Source organism: Neopsephotus bourkii, unplaced genomic scaffold, assembly GCF_033783945.1.
Source record: "Neopsephotus bourkii isolate Nb327-2 ecotype Australia unplaced genomic scaffold, CSIRO-AGI_Nbou_v1 NB_272, whole genome shotgun sequence".
NCBI classification, from domain to species: domain Eukaryota; kingdom Metazoa; phylum Chordata; class Aves; order Psittaciformes; family Psittacidae; genus Neopsephotus; species Neopsephotus bourkii.
In genome coordinates, this window is record NW_026900781.1 from 2,707,086 (window position 1) to 2,731,294 (window position 24,209).

General features: G+C 42.4%; 1 protein-coding gene across 4 annotated transcripts in view; it reads left to right on the forward strand.

Annotated features, from left to right (window-relative positions):
* Nucleotides 1-351: 351 nt before the first annotated feature.
* KIAA0319 (KIAA0319 ortholog) overlaps nucleotides 352-24,209 on the forward strand; it is a 47,986-nt gene continuing 24,128 nt past the window's right edge. For 3 of the 4 annotated variants that reach the window (XM_061346378.1, XM_061346381.1, XM_061346382.1), the window contains exons 1-4: nucleotides 12,276-12,393; nucleotides 12,561-12,722; nucleotides 17,944-18,716; nucleotides 22,854-23,037. In XM_061346378.1, coding sequence (XP_061202362.1) covers nucleotides 12,674-12,722; nucleotides 17,944-18,716; nucleotides 22,854-23,037 — 1,006 coding nt within the window. In that variant the 5' untranslated portion in view covers nucleotides 12,276-12,393; nucleotides 12,561-12,673. Of the gene's footprint in view, nucleotides 645-12,275; nucleotides 12,394-12,560; nucleotides 12,723-17,943; nucleotides 18,717-22,853; nucleotides 23,038-24,209 lie in introns of those variants that run through there. The other variant, XM_061346379.1, reaches the window with a different exon arrangement.

Sequence of the window (24,209 nt, forward strand, 5' to 3'; positions counted from 1 at the left end):
GCGGAGGGCGGTAGTGGCAGGCTAGGTGGACGGGGGACGGGGAGCGGGGGACGGGGAGCGGAATCGGGACCACCTACCCCCTGTGGGGTCAACAGCGGCCCCGCCACCGGGGGCGCCATTTCGAGTCCGCAGCCCTGCCAGGGGGCGGGGTCATTTGCTGCCCCCAGCGGTCGGCGTCCCTCCCGCGCCCCCTCCTCAAGATGGAGGCGCGGCATCTCCTCTGTTCGCTGCCGGCAGGAAATCCCAGCTCACTCTGGGGACGGAGTCAGACCAACCCCGCGTCCGCACTTCCCACCCCTCCCTTCCCGGGGTCGCTGCGGCTGCCCACAGGTGTGGCTCTTTTCCGCAGCCACAGGCTCGGTGGTCTCCGTGCTGGGGCGGCTCCGAGCGGTGCGTGTTGGGGAGGGGTAGGGGATGTCTCTGGGCAGTGATCCTGCGCGGAACGCGGCGGCCGCCTCTGGGAGGTGTGCGGAGGGACGGCGCCTGCTCCTGAGTCAGCAGCGGCGAAGAGGCGGGCGGCATTGTGCCGCCCGGCCCCGCCGAGCGCCCGCGGCCCCCAGCACCACGCCGGACCCCGGTGCCGAGCACCCGCCAGAGGAAGGGGGCCGTGGGGGCCCGGCGGCTCCTTTCTCCGCCGCCGCCAGGTAGGCTCACTGCTGCGGCCTGGGCGCGGCCGCAGGTGCCGGTATAGGTGAGGAAGGGGTGAAAAAGGCAGTCGGTGCTGTTCAGCTCCCCGGCTGGGAGCCGGAGACTAACTTCACTAGCTGAGCGCTTCGCAGCTGCCGCGGCTGGGGTTGGAGTCTGCGGGGAAGCGCAGCCCGGAACCGCCCCGCAGGCGGGCGCGCTCCCGGTGTGCGGGGCTCCGGGAGAACGAGTGCTGTGAGCGTCGTGCTGAAATGGTAACGGGACGGCGGTAGCGATGGTGCCTCTGGACTAAAGGGAGTTTTCCCTCCCTTCCGCACCCGTCTGCCTGTGGCAAAATGCGTGTCCTGTGCGTGTGCAACCTGTTAGGCCGAGACCACGGTGGGAAGCAACGCTTGGGGGACTGTGCTGGGGAAATGTGTGTATGTTTTGGTATTTAATTTACAGGTGGATTTATTTATATACATGTGTGAAAATAAGTATTTTTGTATGAAGGGTCAAACAGTTTTGATGGGATGTTCCCTAACAGTGCATGTGTATTTAGCTGTATCTAATCTGGGCTCAGAAATCATAGCTTTATGTTGTCTTATTTGTGTGTGTGTGTATATTTGGATATTTATATATGCAGAGCATATAAGAGTATTACCCTTGGCAAGTTTCTCTTCATTCTTCTGTCGAAGTGTGTTTGTTACAGCCTAAACATGTAATTGTTTGTGACTGGTGAGCATGGTGCTAATGTGAAATGCTTTGTCAGATTGTGTTCTGAGCAGTAGAGCAGAGTTTAAACAGAAGAAAATACTATAGGTAACATTTATATTGATGCCGTTTCAGGTATAGTCTACATTAGGACTGTGATATAAAAGTAGAAGACAATTCCATCATTCCCCTTGCCTCTCAGGAGAGTATCACAGATAACCTGTGAAAAATCAGTTGAGGGAACAAAATGAATCACAAGCTGGTTTGCCCTCTGTTCCTCCCTGTCTGCTTTTGCTGTAGGAGCACTCTTAATGTTCCTCGTAGTGACTGCATGACAAGATAGTGGAGTTAATATAGGACATATTGATTTTTAAACTCTTTGAAGTTGGTTCTGTATCTGCCTTTGCCCTTACTGTATCTTGTAGTAAGAGACTGATCTTCAGTCATGCAACTTCACAGACTGGATCAATGGGCTGTGGCCAGTGGTATGAGGTTCAACAAGGCAAAGTGCTGCGTCCTGCACTTGGGTCACAGCAACCCTATGCAATGCTGCAGGCTTGGGAAAGAGTGGCTGGAAAGCTGCCCATGGAAAAGGATCTGGGGGTGCTGATTGACAGAGCTGAGCATGAGCCAGCTTGTGCCTACGCAGCCAAGAAGGCCAGTGGCATCCTGACCTGTATCAGAAATAGTGTATTCAGCAGGGGCAGGGAAGTCATTGTGCCCTGTACTCGGCACTGGTGAGGCCACACCTGTAATCCTGTGTTCAGTTCTGGGCCCCGCTCTACAGGAAAGACATCGAGGTGCTGGAGTGAGTCCAGAAATGGGCAACAAAGCTGGTGAAGGGTCTGGAGCACAAGTCTGATGAGGAATGGCTGAGGAGCTGGGATAACTGGGATTGTTTAGTCTGGAGAAGAGAAGGCTTAGGGAGGACCTTATTGCTCTCTGCAGCTACCTGAAACGAGGATGTAGCAAAGGTGGGGGTTGGTCACTTCACCTAAGTGACAAGTGGTGGGACAAGAGGTAGCAGCCTCAAGCTGCACTGGGGAGGTTTAAATTGGATATTAGGAAATATTTCTTCACGGGGGCGTGATCAGGTATTAGAACAGGCTGCCCATGGAAGTTGTAGAATCACAGTCCCTGGAAGTGTTCAGAAACCATGTAGGTGAGTCCCTCAGTGGCATGGTTTAGTGGTGGTCCTGGCAGTCCTGGGCTAAAGGTTGGACTCGATGATTGTAGATGTATTTTCCAATCTCGTTGATTCTATGATTTTATAACTCTAGACATTTGCTTTGTTTAATTATTTACTCCTTGTGTTAGGTATTTTCTAGGTGCAGTTGGTATTTCCTAGTTGGGCTTTGTCTTGAGCCAAACCTGAATTGTTTAAAACCTGGTAAAATACAAAGTTAACAGGTCATACTGTCCATACTCGTTTTGATAGCTTAGGTGATGGAGTTGAGCTGCATGTAACACATCAAATTGTGTGTCTGAGTGGTGCAGGTAAGGTGAGAGCGTATGTGTACAAGATTCGTGGACTGAGACTTTCCCCATAAGCATGAGACAATGGAAAATGCAGCATAGCCTGGTTTATACATTGTTGAAGCTAACTGGAGTTACAGTCGTGGTCTGTAGACAAGGCTGTGCTCTGGGGATGCTTGTCCAGTTTAGTCTTACCTGTTTTCCTTCAGGGAGTACTGTGGTAGAGAGCTGGAGGTGAACTTCTGTAGCACTTCTACGAACTTCAGGTTCCACAACAAACACGTGCCAATATGGATCTGTTACATCTTCGTTAGTTGCCTATCAGCGAGCTGCAATTCTGTCAATTCTAATGAGCTGCATGGAGCGCGGAAGTTTTGGTGACCTGGAGATGCTGTAGTTTAGTTCATCTTTCCATACAGCGGACCCCTCACTGTGTTGGTTTGGGATGCTGAGCAGGCTGCAAACTTCAGTGGTACTATGGGAGATAGGGAGTTTCTATTGACAACTATCTGATCCTGCTAGCAAAATCTTCATCAGAAATGTTTTAAAAACAATTGATTCCCTTTCCTCCCCATGTGCACAGACATGGGATCTGTTTCAGGTGAAGCCCTTAAGACCCTTTCCAGCTATACCTTCTGTGATGCTGAATAAAGTAGCCTTGCTGCAGGCTTTTTCACATATTGGTTGTATGGACTTTGCTTATAAATCTTTCCTTTAAGAAAGCATGTGTGATGCTTTATGTTTCCTGGTTTTGATAGTGATACTAAATGTATATCCTTAGTAGGAAATACGTGATTAAAGGTGGAGTTGTGATGCTGTATATCCAGCAGTCTCCAATTTCAGTGCTGTAGAGGAAGCACAGAACCACTGTAATGGATATTGTACCCATGGGGAGAAATCCTTCCTACTGTCAAGCAGTTAGCTTTCAATTTCTGTCATAAAGTGTCTTTCTGTACAAATTTATAATCTAATTTAACTGCAGATATAGTTGCTTTTCCATTTAAGTACCTAATATCTTTCTGTATGGTGCCAGGGTATGATTGCCGAGTATTTCTCAGGATGATGTGACTTTGCACAGAATAGGTAGGAATTCAGTCCATCCAATTGGAGGTAATATGAATGCTGTTAGCCTAATGCCAGGTTTCAGTTAGTCAACCTTTATGAAGGGGCAGTTTAGTGGTTGGTTCCTGTCCTAATGCATTTTCCTTGATAAATCTGCCCTCTGTTCCTCTGTACAGTTTATGAACTCTTGTACATGTTACAGAAAGTTCCACTGGTTAAGTATAGATGGATTTTAAAGAACTAAAATGTGCTCAGTGGTCTGAGGTGGGGTTCCAGAGGTTTGCATCTCAGGGGGAGGTTGTGTGGACACTTGTCCTTTAGCTGTAGTTTTCTGAACAGAGGTAATGAGTGTTCTGTGAATCTGTGTTTTGAGGTCAAAGATTTTTCCATTGTCTTTGCATGTGCTTCTACATTTTTTTTCCATGTAGTCCCCTCTTTCCACAGACTGCACAGGTGGTGTGATACATTCAGTTGCAGAAATTGGTTGACTTCTTTTTTTGGGGAGTGGGCTTGTAGAAGTTGACATTGCAATTTCGTCTTGTCTGGCTTGGCTGTTTTTACAGAAGTTATAGGAATTTAATTACCTGCTGGTAATCTGTTCTTCTGTGGTCAGTGGCTTACAGTATACTGTAAGTGAAAAAGGGGATATATGTACACAGTGGTCAAGTAAGATTTTTCTCTGCAGGGGATCAGACTAACAATGCAAACAATGGATATAAACCTTGGCACAGTCATCCAGGTGACAAATTACTGATTGCTGTTATATCAGCACACAAGATCTGAAGTCTAGAAATGGATGTACAGCATCCAGCTGCATTGAGTCTTTCCTTGAAGGTGATAAAATAGCAAGACATAAATGGAGACAGTATTTATGTACTTCACTTGCAAGATTTTGGTTGATCTGGCTCCCTGCTCTTGTACCCACACCGTCTTATGCAAGTTCTTTTTCAGCAGTGAGTGTGATTGTATGTCAGGCAGTGGCTGGATGTTCAGTAATCTCAAAAATGGTCAATTAGCTTTGTTGACTTACATTGCTTGAGCTAGTCTCTGCTGATCAATCTCTGATCAATTTCTGAACAACCCTTGAAGGCTACTATAAATTAGATGCGCTTAAGTAGCTTCTGTTTTTAGAACATGATAGTCTTCCAATGACAAAAACCCCGAACCCCATACCCTAAAATCCTAGCACATTCCTTTGACTTCAAGTGTCAAACTGTTGTTTCCTCTGCTATATGGGGTATTGTTAATTAATGAAAGTATATCAGTCACCTGAAGACCATAAACTAGAAAGTTTGGTTCTCATTTTTAAGTAGGTTCCAGGAAACTTTTTCAGCAAAACTTAAATTTAAGTGTAGTAGTTCTGTTGTCTTCCTCCACAGTGTTTGCATTCTTGCTATTACTGCAATAATGTCAAAGTCAAATGTAGTAGATGATTGAATTGCAGCAATTCAAATTGCAGTGAACAACAGTTAACAGAAAAACCTTTGCTACCCTTTCTGTACCTGGTATTGCTTTGGCTGAAGTTGTAAACTTTTCTTGTTTCAAAACAACCTCGTGTTTTATGTGGCAGTAGCCTTTACATTTTGGAGGCAGCAAGTGTCTGCATTTCCTTAAACTGTGAACTTTCTGTGTTCAGCACTTCTGAGACCAGTGTCCTGATTTTGTCCATAGTATGTTTACAAACTTGGGTACTCTGGATCTGCAAGTGTTAGCTTTGATGCTTTGATGATTAGCTTAGATCAAGCTACAAGAAGAGTTGATTTTATTTATTTATTCATTTTTTAAAGTATTAGATCTTAAATAACAGTATTAACAATTGTAAGGGTTTAAATATAATAAATGACATCTCCTAAATCCTGACACTGACTTAAATGGGATCATGAGTTTATCCCATGAAGTTTTCTTTAAAAAAATCAAAACCAAACAAATCCAAAACAACCAAGCAATGCTCTCCTACCACAAAACAAATAGTATTTAAAGTTTTGACAGTCTTTGAAAGGCTCAGTCTTGTGGGTTCAAATTGTAAGACTTTCTTTAGAGCAAAGAGATAATTTTTTTTTTTTTTTTTTTTCCTACTGAAGGCTGAGACTTTTTCAAGAATTACTGTTGTTCAGGAAGTAGCACTTAAGGAAAAATTCCTAAAATCCGAAGAACTGCAGTACAACAATGATGGTTTGAATCAATTAATAGTTCCTTTTTATTTTTGAGGGCTTACACTCTAAGTTGAGGGGGGAAAAAATACTTAGTTTCAGTGCTATAGCAAAGTTTTTGTTGTATTTTCAGTATCGTCTTTTATGACTTTGAGCAAGTGCAAAATAAATGATTTTTTGTGTTTGCGCGTTTACATCGTCCACCTTGAAGTGAGTACCTTTCTTCTAACTCCTAGTAATTGACTGGAGATTCTCCAGAAACATCAGCTCCCATCAGCAAATTGTACCTCTCTGCAAAAGGGTGTCTTGGTATGGAGTTGGTGCTGGATGTATAGTGCAGCTTGCACTATTTCTTGCTTTCTGTCAAAATGGTTCTTGAACTAGGAAGTGGATTGAGACCATACAACTTTGTCACACAGCTCTTGTAACAACTTCAGGTTTTGCAAAGCTGAAAAGGATTTGTACCACCTTTTCTGCATGTGTGTCTCTTCCAGGCGGTTTACTGAATTGCCTTTCCCTCTCAACCCCCCCATCCACAGCTCAAAACTGATGCTATGTACACCTGTTGGATAGTTTTCTTCTGTCTGTTTTCCTAAGAATAGTTAAATACTGGAGGGAGATAGGCAAATTCTGAAATACCCTTCATGGGAGGCTTAGGACAGGTTAGATAAAAATCTGAAGGAGGATGCTTTGTCTTGCCTCTGGGCAGTGGAGAGAGCAGGATACCATCTTGTTCCTTCAAGCTCTGCTCTCCCTTTCCAGGTCTGACTTCATTTTCACTGCAGAAAGTGTACTTGATGACAGCAGAGGAAATTGACAAGTGAGGCCATGTTCTTGTGAAAATGCAAAACCTATGTAAAATAGATCATGTTGTTTTAGAGGAATTGTTCAATAGTTTGCCTCTCTTCTGAGGAGAGATGTTTCTATATCCCTATTAGTCTGTTAGCGGGGAGTGCAGGGCTTTTGGATGTCTAAAAAATCTCACTCTGTGATACTTACTGAGGTTAGTTTTTGGTTTCTGGGTGTCCCTCCCTGCTGGTCTAGCTGATAGGTCTGGCTGATACATCTCTGTTGCAAACTAAGCTGTAACAGTCCTGAATTATTCTGACCTTATTCCACTTCCTATTGTATGCCGTAATGTGATGTAAAACTTGACACTGATAATAGTGTTTTAATTTCACCATTAAAATTCCACCATTCATTGGTGTCTTTAAAATATTTTCTTCCATGTAAATAATTCTGCACACCATATATACCTGCTAACTGTTTTATCTTTAAGATTTCCACTGTTGTTTGTTCCCTTCACAGCAGTTGTATTGTAGAATAAAGTTACTCTTTCCATCAAGCACTGCTGGTTTTGTTTTTATTTGTCCACTTGGTGTCACTTAACGTTTAACAGAGCTGTGGGAACTGGTAGAGCACCTGGTCCATCCAGTATAACACAGAAGGATATTTTCAGCTATTCAGTTTGTTGGTTTGTCACCATTAACTTGCTGTTTGTGCCCTGAACTTGACTGAGGTAATTGACATAGAGTTGGAATGTAACAACAATCTAATGTCACCCTTGAACAAGGACATGTGGGAGCCCCTCTGAATGAAGCAGAGAAATGTTTGTAATTACAGCTACATCCTGTAGCTGCAATAACTTTCCATCAGTAATCATGGTTTTAGTTTTCAAGTACAGATACCTATTAGAAAATTGTGAGAGGAAGGTGACTTTGCATAGATTGTAAGTACTGATGACTGTGATAACTTCTGTATCTGCTCAACAGCTTGAAAAATATTTATTTTATTTAGATGCCTAGTGTGTGGCTGTTTTGATGATGTGTGTGTTCATACAGTACCTGTTAATGTTGAAGCTCCTAGTGCACATATTCGGATTTTTTTTTGTGGTGTTAGACATGCTACTGCCATGAAGTTCTGTTTTTCTTTCTTCTGCAGTATTAGTACAATGTTAATGCTCAGCTATTAACTAACTGGCTCAGGTATTAATACAGGTACAAGAGCTAATGAAAAAACTGATTGGAATTCTTTGTGAGGGATGGATTTTCTGAAAGAATATCTTACGTTTAGTAGAAACATTGATGTGTGTGTATATATGTATATAGACACTTGCTAAGAATAGGACCACCAAATTGGTAATGTGTTCATTTATTCAGCTCCTGCTTTTTATAAGAGATCCTGTCAGTTAAAAAATGGGTGTTTCGCTTTAGCAGTGGCTTGAGTTTCAGATGCTGTTTCAGTATTTCTTTTGGCATGTTACCTAGCTGTTCTAATGACCAGAAAGGTAAGGATGCGAGAAGCCCCTCCTTGTCTTCTCTACCAGTGCTAGCTGTGGCTGCTGAGGACCCTTGTTCTCCTGGAGATTTCTGCTGTCTGGCATTGTTCTCTCTGGCTGCTTTCATAACACTGCTTGTTCCTGTATCTGATTTTGTTAGCATGAAGGGATTCTACTACACATTTTGTAGAGCGCTGGTATATTGCCTTATGCTCTATTTGCTTGTATAGGATTTAAATGTATTCCCAGAATGTACAGGTAATTCAGTCTGTACATGTTTTTACTGTTACAGTCCTGGCCTAATTAGGTGTAGGAGGTGGCAGTATAACTCTACTTGGCTGACCTGTTTCTTTCTTTGAGGGAGAAAATTACTTGAGTCTGCATTAATGTCCAGGTGAACCAAAATGCAGGGTGAGATTTGAGGTGAAGGGGGGCAATACAGGCAATTCCTTTTCCTTGGAAAGCTGTTGCACTTCATGTGTTATTTAACAGAAGATGTTGTGGTCCTGATGAGCAACTCTGTATGTTTAAAAGATTGTAAAGTTGAAATGTTTGGATTGAAGGATCAGTTTAGAATTCCCCCTTCTCCTGTTGGCTAAGGCATCGCCAGAAGCTGGCAACTGGAACAGAAAAACATGGCTTTCAAAGTAGTATGTATGTATATGTATATTACCTGTATAGTTTTACCACATCTGCCTATAAATGTCTCAAGGCTGCAGTTCCTCATCAAACTAAGTGTGCGAGTCAGACTTGAACTGTTAAGAGCCAAGCAATTCCAAAGTCATTACCAGCAGTGCTGTTTGCTCCTGTTGTAACAAAGATATATCAGTGAAGCACAGGAATTCAGCTAGAAAATCTTGTGGCCTTCATTATTTTTAAATGCTGGAATATCATGGCTGGCCACCTTAAAATTTGATGTCTCTTGTGTTTGTGTGATGAAACTTACGGTTGGGAACAGTACAGTATCATGGGGAAGGTGAAAGGAACATTGCATGCATACACTACAGCAGTGTTTACTGTCATAACTTTAAGAAAACATGCAGGTTTTGGTAGTTATGTTCCCATTTGTGGATCAGAACCTATGCACTGAATTGTGACTATGTGCTTTGTGTCTGAGCTTGATTCTAATATCAGGAAATGCAACTTCTGTTATGTGGAAATTAAGCATCAATAGATGTGTAGCTGCAAGGAAGCATGGGAGGACACAGTGCTGCATTTGTGTATTCACTGGGTCCTCACATTTTGTGTCTCATGGATTCAAGGGAGATTGTGCATGCAGTCCCAAGTCTGGCATTTTGTAGCTGTGGTAATCCATTTTCTTAATAAATAAATAAAAAAAACAACCAACAACAACAACCAACCAAATACTGCCACAAAAAAAAAATAAACCAGAAAAATAGTCCACCAGTGTTCGCTACAAGTTCATGTGTTTCTGAAATCAGGACACGTAATGCTGCAAAAAATCAGGATCATTTACGTGGTGTCTTAATGTTTTTCATAGCACTGTTACAAGTAGTCATGTGGACTTATCAGTCAACTATTATGCAGGAGATAGAAGCTGCTCCTTTTAGACCCAGTGAGATAATGAAGTTTGCCTTGCAGAGGAAAAAGACCTATAAAAATAAACAAAATTACTTTTCTCCCTCTGATCAGTGTTCTGTCCTTGTGATGTTCTGATACCGAGCCTGATGCATTTTTCCTTAGGCTAAAGGACTGAAAGTCTGTCTTAGGCATCTGGTCCATTTGACTGCTTCTGGGAAGGAGTGAAGGTTATAGCAAATGCACAGTAACTCAGGAACCTTGAGTTTCAATAAGCTTTTCTGCAAATCATGGTTTTTGGTAGCTAACAACCTTTCCAAATCTAGAGAGATTTCCATGGAAACTGGAAAAAGGCTGTATGTGAAATTATGTCTTGTCATAGTATCTTCCCTCCCTCTCAAGTCTGTTGAGTTATTTGGGGTGTATGTGTTAGTAAGTTGGAAATACATGCTAGGTTGTCGGTCCTATTATCTGTGTTCCTCTGTTCCCATTCTCAAAAACAACAGAAACATTCCAAAATGTTGGAGTTTATAGAAACTGCATGCGCTGTACGACACTGGTTTAGTTTGAATGTTCTTGAGTAAAACACTAAAAAATAATCACTTTGGATAATGTGTTAGAATGAATGTGCAGATGATCAAAATGGGCAGGTGTATGCTGGTGGGTTCAGTTGGAAAGGCTTAAGAAGTCATTTAGAGATAACTGCCTGTATAGCTGAGAACCAGGATAGATTCGTCAAGGGACAGTCATGCTTTACCAGCCTCTTAGACATTTCATTATAGAAATGATTCTGCATGCTAAGTGGTACTTTTGGAACTATTTGGCTTAAAAAAAAAAAAAAAAAATCTGTAGGGCTTTTTATCTGTTATAAAAACTGGAACTTTATAGTTGATGGAAGGATAGAAGAGCAATGGGGGAGTGCAAGACTAAAAATGGTCCTATTGCTGAAAAGTTTGTATCATAGGAGTGGTACTTGTAAGCATCCAGACAACCTGTTGACCTTTCTAAGGTGAAGCCTTCCTAAATCAGCCCTATTCACTCTAAATTAGTCCTATTCACTAAAGAAGTGCATGGCTATTCTGTAGCTATTCAGTGTATTCTGTCAGGAGCTGTTCCCTGAGAACATCTAACTGCATATATCAAAATAGCGTCATACTAGAAGCAGTGTAATGTGTTGGGGTATGTTTTGTGGGGGTTTTTGGTGACAGTTACTTCTCATCCAAGATAAGAAAGCTGTCTTAGGAAGAAGAGTTTTATTGATGTTGGATAGAACAAAGGTCACAAAAGTAAAGTAAAATTTTTAAATCAGGTACCAGAATTTTGGAAAGTTAGTAATATTCTTTCCTGGTTTTGAAGGGAGCTTGGCCTAACATAATTATTTTTATTTATTTATTTATTTTACTTAGGATTTGTTTTTAAACCTTATCTGTTATTTTCTCCTTGCTTTAGTGGTGTTCTGTGGTCATTTTGCTTATGTCTTGAGCACAGTTAGTGTTTGTACCACAGACTTGAGGAGTTGTCAGTCCAGTACTCTCTGACAACACTCCTTTAGACGTTCCACTTGTGGAGGGTGTAATGTTTAATATCATGTTTACTTATCTGGAGATGTAACGTGGAATTTTAAATTTAGCAACAAAATGCAAATATGCTGAAATCACAATGCACATATACATTACATCTGGAAAAATATAGCAGTGGCTGGATACAGTTCAGTTGCAATACCAATGTGTTTCCCATTGCTGGTCTCTATACTAAGCTCACCGTTGTAACACTGGGCATCCTCTGTCACTGGGAAGGAAGGCATGAGTTGAAGCCATCTCAAGCCCCTTGCTCACTTCAGAATTCTTCTGTTGTTCAGTTTTTATACTGTGTGTTGGGCTGAGCCACATATTCACTTCCCCCTGCTGATCTGGCTAGCTCAGGGAGGCATTCGTTGTGGGAGAAATGTTTACACCATCAGTTGGTCCACTCAGCTGTTAATAGCTGTTTAGCAAGTCACATAATGAACATCACGGGGAATTGACTGGAATGCTCTGCCTTGAGAAGGGCTGTTCTCCAAAGAAACCTCACTGCATGTGTTTTCAATTTACAGAAGTGTCTTTTGGTCAAATATCTACTTAGGATCCTTTATGTGGGAGGGGTGTGAGTTTGGCTAAATTTTTTTTCCTCACATGAGTAATGCAACTTCAAACTATTTGTTCTTAGTAGATCTGTTTCTTGCTTAGGCTGCCTTATTTGAAGAATTCAGTATCCTGCTAAGGAATGTTTACCTAGGAATTCTGGAGAAGTGTCTGCTTGCATTACCTTGATAGCTGGAGGTACCCAGCTTGAGGGCTATCAAGAGCTGATTTAACACTGCATGAATTTTAGCATGGACATGCTGACCGTGATTCCTCAGTTACAAGTACTTTCTATTTTCTGTTTAAAGTCAGAGCAAAGCTGGGTTCTAGATAACTGAAGACAGAATATCTGAGGGTTTTGAGGTACAGAAACACAGCCATGCAAATCTTTTAGGCACATTTCTGCATCTCCAGAGAATGAGATTTCCAGGTAGGTAATTTGTTCTATATCTTCACCTTGACTGGTAAACTGTGTCATCCGTCAAGAAGTCAGGAAGTAATAATAAAGCCTGCATTTAACCTGTTTATTGGCTTTTACTTTTTGATTCTAATTAATCCTCACATCTGACCTATTTTTTCCTGTGCTGTTTGTTGCAGTGCTTCGTGGCTACAGCAGGGTACTAAACAATATTAGAGGAAACCAACATTAAGACACATAATTTCTACAGAGCTGGTTGGAAAAGCAGTTGTCACTGCCTTCCTGGTGCAGCATGGCGTTTGGACTTGGTGTTCTCTGCCTGTTACTATGGGCAATAACAGGTAGGATTTTACTTCTTGTGGGTCTGAGTCACAAACAAGTGAAGCAAGTGCTCCTGGAGTGTATATGCAGGTGTGAATGAAATATGAACAAGGCAAGAGCTGAGACACCTTGTGACTCCTCAGTGCTGACAGCTACATAACTGGCAGTTGATGGCAGTGAGGAATGAAGTTGGGAGCTGTTTGGAGCTAATTTCAATAGGACTGTTTCGGTGCAGATGCATGGGGCAAGAAGGAGTAGTGGGAGAGTTCAGAGTTTTCGTTCTTTCTCTTGCAAGACAACAGATTAAGAATGATGTATTGCTTATATTCTAAGCTGCCTATTTTCTTCTGAAATATCATAAGATGCTTGATTTATGAGAAGCATAAATGCATTTGTTTACATCTCTCATCTTGCCATCTGCTTTACAGATGTGTATTTCCTTTCAAAGCCCACAGGAAAGTCCTGTAAGCTTCTGCTTCAGCCAAAGAGATAGGTAAATTACTTTCTTTCATAATCAGGTTAAGAAATAGTAATTAGTACTGGTTTTGTGTCACAGGGAGATTTATTCTGGTGCAGGCAGTTTTGACATGGCAACTACAAAGCAATATATTCAAGGATGGTGTGTATTTTTTTAAAGAGTGTCTGAAATCTGGTTGTGGGGATACTGGCAGTATTGATATTAGCAAGAATTTAAAAAATAATGCTCAGTTACCTGGCTTTCATCTCCTGTAGTATAAATGGGATCAGCTGTTTCATGAGGAATAACATTGCTAATGTGCTAAGGGTTGCATGGACTACTGAATTTGGAAATAGTGGATGTGGAGGAGTAGGTGTTAACTACAGCTGAGGGGTGATGGGCATTAACTACAGCTGTGCTCATGGCTGGTTTGCAGTAATCCTCAAGATCATCCCGGGCATCTTATAATGCCAAGCTTTTTGAGGAGAGCATGGAGCTGAGGTTTTTGTTGCTATAGTAAACAATAAGTATGCCTTCTGTAAACAAATAAAATGCTCTCCTGTGAGATACTGAGTGCCTGATGTAGGGTCCATGTCGGTATCTGTAGGAAAAAAAAACCCATCCACTTCAAAAGGAAGCAATAATGTGCAGTAAATACTGAATTTTGGCTGTGGAGACTATCACAGTTTTATATTTTTGGTGATGCTGTTAATTGCTAGCAGGCTAGAATATCCTCAGTGTTCATGTAGAAAGTGGTTTTGTTCCTTAGCTGCAATTTTGCTACGCTTTCTTGATATACCTGAGAACAAAACAATTATGCTCAGACTGCTGGCTATATTCCAAGCCTCTCCCTGGATCTCTGGTACCAGAACACAGTGTTTAGGGGCTAATACATTCTGGTATCACACATTATTTTAGTATAAATTTTAGTATTCCATCTTGATAATTTGCAGTATTTTCCATCCAAGTGGAGCTCTAAACTGGAAGGTACTTGCTGGTTTTTTTTTCAGGAAATTCATCAGTGGATGCTCTTCTGTTTTAAAAGTACTGCTTTTTAGTGCAAGCTTTAAGATGAATTGGCTTGGGCTCATGAAGCTGCTAGACGTTCATTCTGCAGTTTTTCTGTGCATGTGAGCTTGTGATTCTAAAAGCTACTTAAGAGAAAAAAAGAGTTTTCTTACCACTTGCTTTAACATAAGATAATGAGAATGCTGGCAAATAAGAAAGGCTTGACATTGCATTTATCAGAGAATAGAGAAATGGGCTTAGTAAGGAGTATATTCAAAAGGATATTGAAGAATATGCTGTGATTTATCAAAGGAAATTGAGGTCTGCTCCCTCCTGTTTAGATTGTATTTGTTTGTTTGAGTCTTTCATTTTGTGTGTTGTGGCTTTTGGCTAATAGTTTTTGACTGCTTTTCATGAATATGGTGGGTTGATGTTGGCGGGCTGCCAGATGCCCCGCAAGTTGCTCTATCATTACCCCTTCTCAACAAGATGGGAGATGAAAATATGATCACAGGTCAAGATCAGGAGAGGGAGATCACATACAAGTTACAGTCAAGAGCTAACCAGACTAGGCATAGAGAAAATAATTTATTGCCTCTAATTATTGCCTCTATTATATTAAATAAGTTAATTAGAGTAGGATAATGAGAAGTAAGAACAGATCTAGAAATGCCTTCCCCCTGTTCCTGCCAGGAGGCTGCTCCAACATGGGCTCTCCCCAGGGTCACAGCTTCATTCAGGGCTTATTCAGCTGTTCTGGTGTGGGGTCCTCCACAGGCAGCTGGTGGATATCTGCTCCACCATGGACCTCTGTGGGCTGCAGGGGGCCAACCTGCTTCACCATGGTCTGTACCACAGGCTGCAGGCAAATCTCTGCTCTGACACCTGCAGCATCTCCTCCCCTTTCTTCAGTGACCTTGTGTGTGCAGACCTGTTCCACTCTTCTCTCCTGCCTCCTGCTGTTGTACAGTATTTTTTACACCTTCTTAAATATGTCATCAAAATGGTGATGTATCAGTGTGCCAGTGTTGCTGATAGGCTCATCCTTGGCCAACAGCGGATTCCTCTTGGAACTGACATGGTGACAGCTTCTGGTGTCTTTCTACAGAAGCATGCCTGCAGTCCATTTCCTCCCACCCCCGACTACCAAAACCTTGCCACATAAACACAATACAATGGATAAAAAAAAAAGGCAGCTAGAACAGTAGACAGGTCACCCAGTGGATCAGATGCATACCAGTGACTAAAGTTTGTGCCTCTCGGGAGGCTTGAGCTGGATGTGGCGATAGATGGTGGGTACCATGTATACCATGTACCATGTTTCTGCCACTCAGCATCTCGTGCAGTTTTGATGAAGCTTCCCGAACCTGCAGATGCAGCTCCTCTTTTCTCCACGTAGGCAGTCTTTACAATGCCAGTTTCATTTCACTGGCTTATATCCATTCGTTGGTGAAATCAGCTTAAATTGAAATAGATTTAAATTATTCTGGCCAGTAATAAAAAGCAATAGTTTTAAAGCTAACGCATCCAAAAAATTACTGACTCCTCCTCCCCCCAAGAGAGATAGAAGACACTGCTTTCCACCACAGGAAGAAGAGTTTACTTTCTAACTGGGAATCCAACACCTTGGAATCAATTCATCTTGAGCAGGCATGTTCTAATCTGGCATTTGCGGCAGACCTTCCAAATAGTGCTACTGAAGTGCATTTCTGGGAGTACAATAGTGTTCTCCTGACTGGTTCTCAATTTTCTCTTACTGCATGTTTATATTGTGATGCTTTATACTGAAACTAGCCACTGCAACAAAATGCAAAGATGGATTAGAGATAATTGCAGTCACAGGTGTTGAGCAGCCTAGTCTCCTCTTTTGAACTCCATGCAGCCCAGCCATAGATTACATGGCCTCACAGAGTCTGCTAGACATCACCAGTATCCTTTTCTTTAGTCTGGGAGAGAGGATGTTTCTGGACACATAGCAAGGCATCAGTTCTCAAAATATTTCACTACAGTTGGTCTTGGACTTTGAAGAATAATGAACACCCTTTTCTTACCACGTATCTAAGGCATGAAACACGTGCCAGGACAAAGGACGCCTTAAGATGTAGGCATGTCTTTGAAATCATAGTGGAACCACTAGCGTGGGTTTGCAGTGCATTCTTTCTTACTTGTACTGCCATAGCTACATGTTCTAGTAATGTATTCTGGTTCACACAGGTCTTTCCAAAATGGCAAGATGATGTAGTGTCTGATAACCATCTTTGAGATTGTAGTGAGTTATGCAGTCTGCCAGGTTAGTTCATATTGTCCACATCCCTGTTGGAAGTGTTGGGTGTTTCCCTGTGAAGGGATGTAATGGCTGCACTGGTGCATCTACCCTTGTAAACTTTTTGTTTGGTTGTTTTTCTTTTTGAATTGAAGTTAATCTGCTTTGCAAGCTATGCATTGATCCCAGGCATTATGATGCCTGACAGGTATTTCAGTAGCTGTATTCAGATCCTGTATTGTGAAAGAGTGTACTGCAGTTAGCCCAAAAGATGTGGTGGGAGCTGTAGTGCGGTGGTTGGACACAGTGCATGGGCAAGAGAATCTCTGCATCTCCAAGGCTCTAGGTCATGATCAGACCTAACCCTTATTGCCGTCTTATTCCTATTCTTTGTTTTTATTTTTCCTGCTTATCAGTTCAACAGATTTGAGCTGGAATCAATCAGTCAAGCTGTGTTTTCTTTTTCTCCTGCCATAGACTGTTGTGAATAAAGAGGCTTCTACTGCCAGAACTTAACTGTTAATGATGTGCAGAGCAGTTAGTCAACTTTGTCTTCCATTACTGTGTTAGCTCTGCAGTGGTCTCATCTTGTTTTCATTGGTTGACTTAGCAAGTCTTGTTTTAAAACATGTTAGGAAGAATGACCTGATTTTACTCAACTGATTGTTGAAGCATGATCAGATTACTTGTTTTTCAAGTTGCATTTTGGCGAGAGGAATTCTGAACAGCAGTTATAACCAGGAAAAAAGCACTTAGAAAAGATGTTAAAAGTTGACTGAGATACACAGTGTGTTGATCCATGCTTTATTTGAACTCTTCACACTCAGTCTGTGATGTACTTAAAAATAATTCTGCTGACATACTAAAAGTACTTCACAGGACAGAAAGATGCTGTGTATTGGAGTGACCTCTTGTTATTTTGCGTGAACTAGGGGGTAAAGTTGCAGAAGTTGGAGAGCTTACCCAGTTTTTATATTAAGTTCAGTAATTGCGTTGGTATGAATGGCTCTTAATGAAGTTCAAGTGAGATGGCAAATGTTTCTTCTATGTAAATTTTTGCTGCCTTCTCCCTGAAATGTAACAATGACACGTTACAACATTTTATTTGAGTTTTGTTTTAAAACATGTTTTGTTCATTATGCTATGATAATGGAAATGGAGATACCCCATGATTTTTTTTGTGCATGTTCCTTGCTCTGTCCCTAGTTTTAAGTACTGGCAACTCACTTTCATTTCTTATGTATTTGTAGAAAGGGAGTAAAAAGTATTTTGCAAAACATCTGAAGATCTTACACTGAAAAATCCTTCAAAGTACAACTGCTACTGCAAAGGGACACGTTGGGGAAAAAGAAGTAGTGGAGTAGTGATGATGTCGGTGAAAAGAAATGAGCTTATTTTAACAGGTTACCACCTGTTTCTATCTTGTTTCTTGTGATGAACCATTTTTGGTCACAGTAAACTATATTATGGCTTGACTGTAGTGTTGTGCCTTATGTTGGTGATATTGTTTCAGGTTCCAGTTGTGAGCAGTGCAGAGAAGGAGCCACGTACTCAGGTGCAGTAATATCTCCCAACTTAGAAACCACTAAAATTATGCGAGTTCCTCACGCTATGTCTGTGTCGGACTGCATTGCTGCGTGTTGTGACCTCTCTGGTTGTGACTTGTCCTGGATGTTTGAACGACGCTGTTACATTGTGAACTGCCAACACAAGGAGAACTGTGAACCTAAAAAAATAGAAACTGTAAAATCCTATCTTACTTTTGTGCTGAGGCCTTCTCAGAGGCCAGCCTCACTGCTGGGATTTGGGCAAGTGATCCCAAGCATGGTCCACTCTGTGGGACTCCAGAATGAGCCATCTGAGGAAGTGAGTAGCCTGAAGGAGCTGTCTCTGCTTGGCAAAGATCCCAGCCTTGATGAGATACCTGAATACATTGATGATTATAAGGAGTTGGAACAGGACCCCTTTCAGATGAGCATCAGACATGAGCAGAAGGAGAGCATGGATTATACTGACTGGGGCCCGATGGTGGCGGGTGAAAATGGCTTCAACTATTCCATGGGTGATGATGGAGATAATCAGGAAGACATTGTTGAGAAGAAAGGAGAGTCTGGGAAAAGGGAAAGCCTTCTGAATAAAACCAGCTCTGAATTCCACTCTGTCACTGAACACTCCATAGAGAGGTTGTCTTCTCTCCCAGAGATTACACCATTCCCTAGGAAGACATTTGAAAGTGAAGCAGCTGTTCAGCTTTTTCAACAACCTGATGATGTTTTGCAAAAAGAGGTAGGTTTGCCCCTCAGGAAGCAGGCAGAGTATGGTGAGGACAGTTTGCAATGGTTTTGTTTTTCAAATCAAATTAGGTTATTGCTTTGTAATGTAACAAGTCTCAAATGACTTACAGTCTTATTAGAGTGTAGAAAAGGCTGAAAGCAATTCATCTGCCTGTTAAGGCAGATGAATTGCTAAAGGACTTTTTTGTCAGATAAGGAACAGAACTGCTTTTGGGACACTGGGGTTTCCTTGGAAGTGTACAGAGGAGTGTGCTTGGACCTGCTGGAATGGTGCGATGGTATTCTTCCCTTCTGACTCTTGGTGACTCCTCAGCAGTAGTCAGCTGAGCAATATTAGTGGACTCTAGTATCCAAAAGGCAAGACCAGTAGCTGTTAAGTTCCTCCGTCAATAAAATTAAGCCTATTTTATGGGTGTCATGTTACTAATGCATAGCAGTGTTACAGACATAATAGAGCTGAATACCTTCTATAATATTCTTAAAACATATTAGAGAGTCAAGGTGTGGAAGGGGCGGTGGTGGCTTTGGACTATGAGGTACCTCAGGATAAAGTGGATAAGTTGGTTTTGTTCTCGGAATCCTTTTCCCGAGTCTGTCAATCAGAAAAATAAGTTAAATACTTAAAGCCAAATTCAGATACTCAAGTAAAATGCACCTGTTTATGCCCACGAGTTTGATCAGTTGAGATTAAAGGGGCTCCAGTTTCTGAAGACCAGGGTGGGATCAGTTGGAAAGTTGAAACAGGCTGTAAGGTCAACATTTACTGGGTTTGACGCACACACCCCTGCTAGAGGGAGGAGGAAGTTTAGCACTGTTAGCTGGATTGCTCTAAATTCCACCAGATTTTATGACCAGCAACTACCTATCTCTTGCTGTAAAAATGATAATATATTGCCATTACCATAGGGAAGAAAAGACTTGTCACAGATTTCATGCAACTTTCTTACTTACAGATGAGATTCTTGGAGGGGACAGCTGAAATGTTTCCCAGGGAACTGAATGATTGGGTTTTGGGGTTGGTTTTTCTGTTTGTTTTTGTTTTTTTGTTTGTTTGTTTGTTTTCTTTGGATATGGGGGTGTTCTTGTTTTCTGTGGGAATTCTCAAGAGATTTACACTCGAGTCAAACCCTGAGAACTGAAGGACATGGGCCCTCATGGGTGGTGTGTTTATTTTGTAACAAGCAGTTGTGGCTGTACAGGTGGGTAAAAGCAAACAAAAAAAAAATCCCACAAAGCCCATACCAACAAAACTGCCTACCCTATTCACTCCAAAAAAGAGTCCTTTTTTTTCTTTCCTTTTCCTTTTGGTTCCCAAGCTAGAATTTGGGTTAATCTTGCTTTCTACATCTGCTCAGGAATATCTCTCAACAACAGTTTCTGTCTGAGAACTTAATTCCTGATACTGCCCCTGCCCCATTGCTGCCTGCTAATGTTCCTAATTTAAGCTATCTTTCTGGCTGTGACACTGCTTTGGATGTGACAGTGCCACGGAGCAGCTTTTTTGACTGCAGAGTGTTGCCTAGGCTTGCCAACTGAAGAGATGTTTGGTGCTATTGCAGAAGACCGTGACCTAGGAAAGGTATGTTTGAGGTGACCTTGTCCCCATCTGTCCTACAAAGGCAGGATGGCTGCTTCTCAGCTGATAGATTGGAAAAGGGCCAGGAGAGGAGGAAAACCAGAGGGAACTCGGAAAAGTAGACATCCCTCAAATTTGGCAGGCGAAGAAATGCTTTGGTTTTCCAAAGTGTGTTAAAGCAGGTCTTTTTGGAAGACATGGGATGGAGTGATTATGTAAAGGAGAGCTGTCTTCTGTCAAGGCTTGAGGCAGGGCAGGCTTAAGGCTCTTACAATGTGTGAAAGTGTTGTCAGGGGTGAGATTCCAGCTGAGGATATAGGTTTGGCATGCCAGGGACGCTACCTGGAGAGCTGCAGTCTCTGATCCTGTTGTCAGTGTCCCAGCTGCTCAGAGGCATCATCTTACTCTCTGCATATTGGGCAGAGCTGGAGATATGGCCACAAAGTGCTTGCGTTGTCTTTTTTACAGGCCCATTTGGAGGTGCAGCTCTTGGTGTGGTCCTTTGCATCCTCACAGGTCAGGCAGCCACAGTCCCCAACACGGCTGTTACTGTCCCAGCTCCACAGGGATCTTTTCTCTCTGTTTTTAACTTAAGGCAGAGGTGAAGTTGCAGATGACTTCCATACGCTCTGTTTCCTTGCAGGCTGGGAAGCCAGTCCCTGATGTCACCTTGGTGCTCCCAGCTGCACAGGCAACTTTTCCTCCTGTCCACATCCAAGGCAGAGCTACTCTGATTTCCTAGGGAGGCAACAGACTGCAGAATGAAAGTGGAGCAACTGAAGAGAAGCTGAGAGCTTGGACTGTTCAGCCTTTATCAGAGAGGGTTTAGGAGTGTCTTACCAATGTGTATAAATAACCACGGCAGGAGTGAAGATGGGCTCTTTTCAGTGCTGTCCAGTAACAGAACAAGTGGCAATGGGTATAAATTGAAATGCAAGGAATTTTATTTAAACACTAAAAACATTCCATTTCTTTTTTCTTGTGATGGTGGTGAAACTGGAACAGGTTTTCCAGAGGGTGTAGATTCTCTGTCCTTGGGGATAGTGAAAACCTGACTGGACATAGTCTTGAGCAGCCTGATGTATCTGACCCTGCTCTGGGGAGCAGAGTTTGATTAGGCCATCTCTAGAGGTCTCTTTCCACCTCAGACAATGTGCATTTTACCAACCTTCATAATCCTATTCTTCAGTTAATAGATTATGTGTACAAATAATAGCAGTATATGTCTTCATGTGCCACACATAGTAGCCCTAATTAGCAAAATGCTTTTCTCTAGGTGTTAGGTCAGAAATATATCTTGAGAAAGTAAGGAGAAACTGCCATTCGAGACTAATGTGTCGTTGAAAGGTGATATGGCTTAAGGGAGAGGGGCAAGGTGTTGGGCAGGGCTATCGCAGTGCTGAGTTATTCCTGTAAAACTTGCTGTGTTCTTTGCTGAAGTACCAATTTACCACAAGCTGGGTGAGAGACAACACTACTACAGCTTGGTGACTGAAGTGGAGAGATTTAGGGTTTTATCAGTAGTGAGGAAACAAGAAGGCATGAGGAAGTTCTGGTCTGAGCAGATACAGTAAGAGGCAAGAATTCTGTTATGTTTGTGTGTAAAGCATGAGGACAATAATTATACACAGGCTTTCTGTCATTGTGTTTTAAAGGGCTATGACTGTATTTAGAGCTGGCCTACTGTTCTTTGTTGCCTTGAGAACTGATAGCCTTAGTTGTGGGTTACCTCATTTTCATAACTGTATGAGCATTTTTTGTAAAGCTTGTTGGGGGGGGGAAATGAATGACAAAACAAATCACTGAAAGCCCCAATCGGAGTCCTCCTGTTTGACTGATATTCTGTATATGAATAAAACCTCCTAGTAACATGTATCAGTAAGCTCACCCTACATGCTATTTAAAAACCAGCATACCTCTAAATCTAGTGTCTTGGTTCAACCCCAGCCAGACAGCTTTTTTCACTCACTCCCCCCTCTTCTTGCCCTCCCCCTACTCCTGGAGGGACGGAAAGGAGAATCAAAAAGAATGCAACTCCCACAGGTTGAAATAAGAGCAGTCCAGTAACAAAGGTATAACACAAATCACTACTGCTACCACCAGTAATAATAATGATAAAGGAAATAACAAGGGAAGAGAATACAACACCTCAGCACCAGCTGACCGATAACTCGCCCCCCCAGCCCGACCAAACACTGACCGATACCTCCTCCAACCCTGCAGTCCTAGCCCTTCCAGGGAACTCTCCCAGTTCTCCCCCTCGGCATGCCGTGCTGTGGTATGGAATACCTCTTTGGTCAGTTTGGGTCAGGTGTCCTGTCTCTGCTTCGTCCCGGCTTCCCCTCCTCCCTGGCAGAGCATGAGGCTCACAAAGTCCTTGGCCAAACCAAAACATCATTGTTACCAGCTCTGTTCCCAGGCCAAAAGTCAAAACACAGCACTGCACCAGCTACCAAGAAAGAGAAAAATGACTGCTACTGCTGAACGCAGGACATCTGGAAATGTGAAAAATGGCTCACTTTTACAATTCTTTCCCTATAATTCATTTTTCAGGCTGTTACACCTTCCGCTCCTTCAGAGAAACTGGATTTCTCCCCAGGTGTGTCAGAGAAAACCCAGACTCCCACAATGGCCCCAGAGAATGGCACTGAAGGTGGAATCATGCTACTTCTCACTAATACTGTGCCATCTGAGCCCATGCAGCAATTCACACCGTCTGTTGCTGACGCTAAATCAGGTAATGTTTTAACATAGCTGGAGATCTGAGAGGTGCCTGCAGGTTGGACAGGGGGTGGGGATGGATTTTACGACTGTCAAGCTTCCAAACTGTTGTTAGTTATGAGCTCACTCTTTATCCGAATGTAACATCATCCCACTTTAGGCCTGTAGACCTACAGTAACATTGCAAACTTCAGACTCCTTAGCCATTTGAGACAGAACTCTGACCAAGTCCATTGTTAGCAGGAAATTGCAATCCAAGCAAATACAGCAAAGTAAAAGAAGAGATTAAAAGGCTTTTAAAAATGGGTTAATTTTTATACTTGGTGAGAAATATTTGAGGCTTTCTGCAGTTTTAGAATAGTCTCTTCTAACCATACTGCTGGTTTTGTGCGAGTCTTGAGAATATTGTTCCCTCTTAAACTCTTGAGTAGGGTTTCCACTATAGTTGTCAGTTATTGTGCAGGAACATAGGTGGGACCTGAGGAAGCTCAGCCCTGAATAGGGAGAAGCCTAGCCTGTAGCAGGGGAGAATCTGGCCTCTTCATCCCTAGGAAAAAAAAAGTTCTGCTCTAATATCAAAGCTGTGAGAAAGCTTATCGTACTTCCATCTGCAGAGCAACAGCTTTTAGTTTGACAAGGACATGTATAACCACTGTATTCTCAGTAGTTGCAGTAAATTCTCTGTGTGTGTATGTTAGAGTATCTCCTTTCTTCTTCTGAGTTTCCTGCGTCCCTGTGCATCCTGATAATTGGAATGGTTAGAAGGGCCACAAGTAGCAGAGAAGTGGTGTTTGGCCCTCTGGTATACTGAAGGATGTGGAGAGTTAAGCGTTTGGGACACTCTTGACACCCTCTGCCAAGCTACAACCTGCCAGCCAGGATAGCAGTAGTAGGTGACAGGAAAAAATGAGCTGCAGGAGATATCTCTCCAAGGTAATGGATCATCATTACCACCAAGTGTTGACTAGGCAGCTCCTTGTCCTCCTTCACAGGAGGAGATTGAAGATGACTCAAAAAGGAGCTTGGAAGAAGAAGCTAAAGGGAAGTTTGTGATGAATCTCAACTTAAGTACTGCTTTGTGCAAGGAATACCTCAAGTTTGTGTGTTATCAGCCCTACAGTCTTAAAAGTCTGGAAGACAGTCGCTCCTCTCTTCTGGTCATCACCCTTATCTAGCCATTTTATTCTC